The 3699-nt window shown below is 61.4% G+C and overlaps 1 protein-coding gene across 1 annotated transcript; it reads right to left on the reverse strand.

Annotated features, from left to right (window-relative positions):
* Window positions 1-274: 274 nt before the first annotated feature.
* On the reverse strand, window positions 275-3392 carry LOC117010183 (hepcidin antimicrobial peptide). Its single transcript, XM_033084442.1, is given in 4 exon segments — window positions 275-310; window positions 312-380; window positions 1549-1611; window positions 3303-3392. Coding segments are annotated over 4 exon segments (258 nt in total).
* Between the last annotated feature and the right edge of the window lie 307 nt (window positions 3393-3699).

The following is a 3699-nucleotide window of genomic DNA, read 5'->3' on the forward strand; positions in this document are numbered from 1 at the left end:
CCCAGGTGTGCAGGGAGCTCAGGTGAGGCTCAGGTGTGCTCAGGTGCACTCAGGTGAGGCTCAGGTGAGTCCCAGGTATGCAGGGGGCTCAGGTGAGGCCCAGGTGTGCCCAGATGTTCTCAGGTGTCCTCAGGTGTTCTCAGATGAGTCTCAGGTGAGTCTCAGGTGAGGCCCAGGTGTGCCCAGATGTTCTCAGGTGTCCTCAGGTGTTCTCAGATGAGTCTCAGGTGTTCTCAGGTGAGTCCCAGGCGTGCCCAGGCGCGCCCAGGTGCGCTCAGGTGCGGCAGCAGAAGCCGCAGCCGCGGTTTGCCGCAGCAGCCGCAGCAGAAGGAGCAGAGCGGGAAGTGGGGGCTGTGCCGGCGGCGCCGCGCCCAGGTGTGCTGCAGGTGAGGGGGGGACAGGTGAGGTGTGGGGGTGGGGTTACCTGGGAGCCCCCATATCCAGGTGTGAGACACCTGGAACCCAAATCTCAGGTGAGAATCACCTGGGGCTCCTAAATTCAGGTGTGGAACCCTGGATCCCCCCAAATTCCAGGTGTGGAGTTACCTGGAACTCCCAAATCCAGGTGTGGAACACCTGGATCCCCTCAAATCCAGGTGTGAAGTTACCTGGGAGCCCCAAATTCCAGATGTGAGACGCCTGGAGCTCCCAAATCCAGGTGAGAATCACCTGGAGCTCCGAAATTCCAGGTGAGCAACACCTGGATCCCCCCAAATCCAGGTGAAGAACACCTGAAGCTCCCAAATTCCAGGTGAGCAACACCTGGATCCCCCCATATCCAGGTGTGAGACACCTGGGAACCCCAAATCTCAGGTGAGAATCACCTGGAGCTCCCAAATTCCAGGTGTGGGGTTACCTGGGAGCCCCAAATCCAAGTGAGAATCACCTGATCCTCCCAAATCCAGGTAAGGAACACCTGAGCTCCCAAATTCCAGGTGAGGAACACCTGGAGCTCCCAATTCCAGGTGTGGAGTTACCTGGGACCCCAAATTCCAGGTGTGAGACACCTGGGAACCCCAAATCCAGGTGAGCAACACCTGGAGCTCCTAAACTCAGGTGTGGAGTTACTGGAACCCCAAATCCAGGTGAAGAACACCTGAAGCTCCCAAATTCCAGGCGTGGAGTTACCTGGGAGCCCCAAATCCAGGTGTGGAACACCTGGATCCCCCAAATCCAGGGTGGAGTTACTGGAGCTCCCAAATCCAGGTGAGCAACACCTGGATCCCCCCCAAATCCAAGTGTGGAGTTACCTGGGACCCCAAATTCCAGGTGAGGAACACCTGGATCCCCCAAATCCAAGTGTGGAGTTACCTGGGAGCCCAAATTCCAGGCGTGGAGTTACCTGGGAGCCCCAAATCCAGGTGTGGAACACCTGGATCCCCCCAAATCCAGGTGTGGAGTTACCTGGAGCTCCCAAATCCAGGTGAGAATCACCTGGATCCCCTCAAATCCAGGTGTGGGGTTACCTGGGAACCCCAAATTCCAGGTGTGAGAACACCTGGAGCTCCCAAATCCAGGTGAGGGTCCCAGCAACCTGGGGTCACTCACCTGCCCATCCCCCATCAGGGCCGGGGGTTTCGGCTCCAGCGGCGACTCCGGGGCTACCTGGGGCTGGGGGGAGGGGAGAGGGGGGTGAGCACACCTGGGTGAGCACACCTGGAGAGTCCAGAGCACACCTGGGTGAGCACACCTGGACAGCCCAGAGCACACCTGGGCAGCCAGAGCACACCTGGGTGAGCACACCTGGACAGCCCAGAGCACACCTGGGCAGCCAGAGCACACCTGGACAGCCAGAGCACACCTGGGTGAGCACACCTGGAGAGCCCAGAGCACATCTGGAGAGCCCAGAGCACACCTGGGTGAGCACACCTGGACACAGCCAGAGCACACCTGGGTGAGCACACTGGGCAGCCAGAGCACACCTGGACAGCCAGAGCACACCTGGAGAGCCCAGAGCACACCTGGGTGAGCACACCTGGGCAGGCCTGAGCACACCTGGGCAACCAGAGCACACCTGGACAGGCCAGAGCACACCTGGAGAGCCCAGAGCACACCTGGACAGGCCAGAGCACACCTGGGTGAGCACACCTGGGCAGCCAGAGCACACCTGGACAGGCCAGAGCACACCTGAACAGCCCAGAGCACACCTGGAGAGGCCAAAATCCAGATGTGGACCCCCCCTCAAGGCCAGGTGTTCTCACCTGTGCCAGGTGTGCCCCTCCAGCTGTTCCTCACCTGTGCCAGGTGTGACCCCCCCCAATCCAGCTGTTCCTCCAGCTGTTCTCACCTGTCCCACCTGTCCCAGCTGGTCTCACCTGTCCCATCCATTACTCACCTGTCCCACCTGTCCCAGGTGTGCTCCCACAGCTGTTACTCACCTGTCTCACCTGTCTCACCTGTCCCAGGTGTGCTCCCCCAGGTGTCACTCACCTGTCCCACTGTCCCAGGTGTGCCCCCCAATCCAGCTGTTCCCCAGCTGTTCCCCCAACCAGTCTCACCTGTCTCACCTGTCCCGGGTGTCTCTCACCTGTCTCACCTGTCCCAGGTGTGTTCCCCCAGCTGTCACTCACCTGTCTCACCTGTCCCAGCTGTTCTCACCTGTCCCATCCGTCACTCACCTGTCTCACCTGTCCCAGGTGTCACTCACTTGTCTCAGGTGTCACTCACCTGTCTCAGGTGTCACTCACCTGTCCCACCTGTCCCAGCTGTTCCCCCAGCCATTCTCACCTGTCTCACCTGTCCCAGCTGTTCTCACCTGTCCCAGGTGTCACTCACCTGTCTCACCTGTCCCAGGTGTGTCCCCCCAATCCAGCTGTTCCCCAGCTGTTCCCCAGGTGTCACTCACCTGTCTCACCTGTCCCAGCTGTTCCCCAGCCAGTCTCACTGTCCCACCTGTCCCAGGTGTCACTCACCTGTCCAACTGTTCCCCATCTCTTACTCACCTGTCTCACCTGTCCCACGTGTCACTCACCTGTCTCACCTGTCCCAGGTGTCACTCACCTGTCTCACCTGTCCCAGGTGTGCTCCCCCATCCGTTACTCACTTGTCTCACCTGTCCCAGCTATTCCCCAGCTGTTCCCCCAGCCAGTCTCACCTGTCCCAGCTGTTCTCACCTGTCTCACCTGTCCCAGGTGTCACTTACCTGTCTCACCTGTCCCAGGTGTGCTCCCCAGGTGTCACTCACCTGTCCCACCTGTCCCAGCTGTCACTCACCTGTCTCACCTGTCCCAGGTGTGCCCCCATCCAGCTGTTCCCCAGCTGTTTCCCCAGCTGTTCCCCCAGGTGTCACTCACCTGTCCCACCTGTCCCAGGTGTGCCACACCTGTCCCCGCGCTCAGCAGCAGCAGCAGCAGCACCAGGTGGGGGAGGGGCAGCACCTGCAGCGGCCTCATCGCGCTCGGGGGGGGGGCGCGGCCCCTCCGCACCTTTATCCGCACCTGGCCCCGCCCCCGCACCTGGCCCCGCCCCCAAACCTGGCCCCGCCCCCGCACCTGGCCCGCCCCCCGCCCCACCCCCTCCCCCAGCGAGGTTTGGGTGGAAAAACGCCAAGATTGGGTGGGGGAGGGAGGGGAGAGGGTTTGGGGGGGCTCAGGTGTGTCCAGGGGGTCACTCAGGTGTGTCCGGGGGGTCTCAGGTGTGTCCAGGACCCCCCAAAAGGGTCTCAGGTGTGTCCAGAGGTCACTCAGGTGTGTCCGGGGG

The sequence above is a fragment of the Catharus ustulatus genome, chromosome 39 (genome assembly GCF_009819885.2).
Source record: "Catharus ustulatus isolate bCatUst1 chromosome 39, bCatUst1.pri.v2, whole genome shotgun sequence".
NCBI classification, from domain to species: Eukaryota; Metazoa; Chordata; class Aves; order Passeriformes; family Turdidae; genus Catharus; species Catharus ustulatus.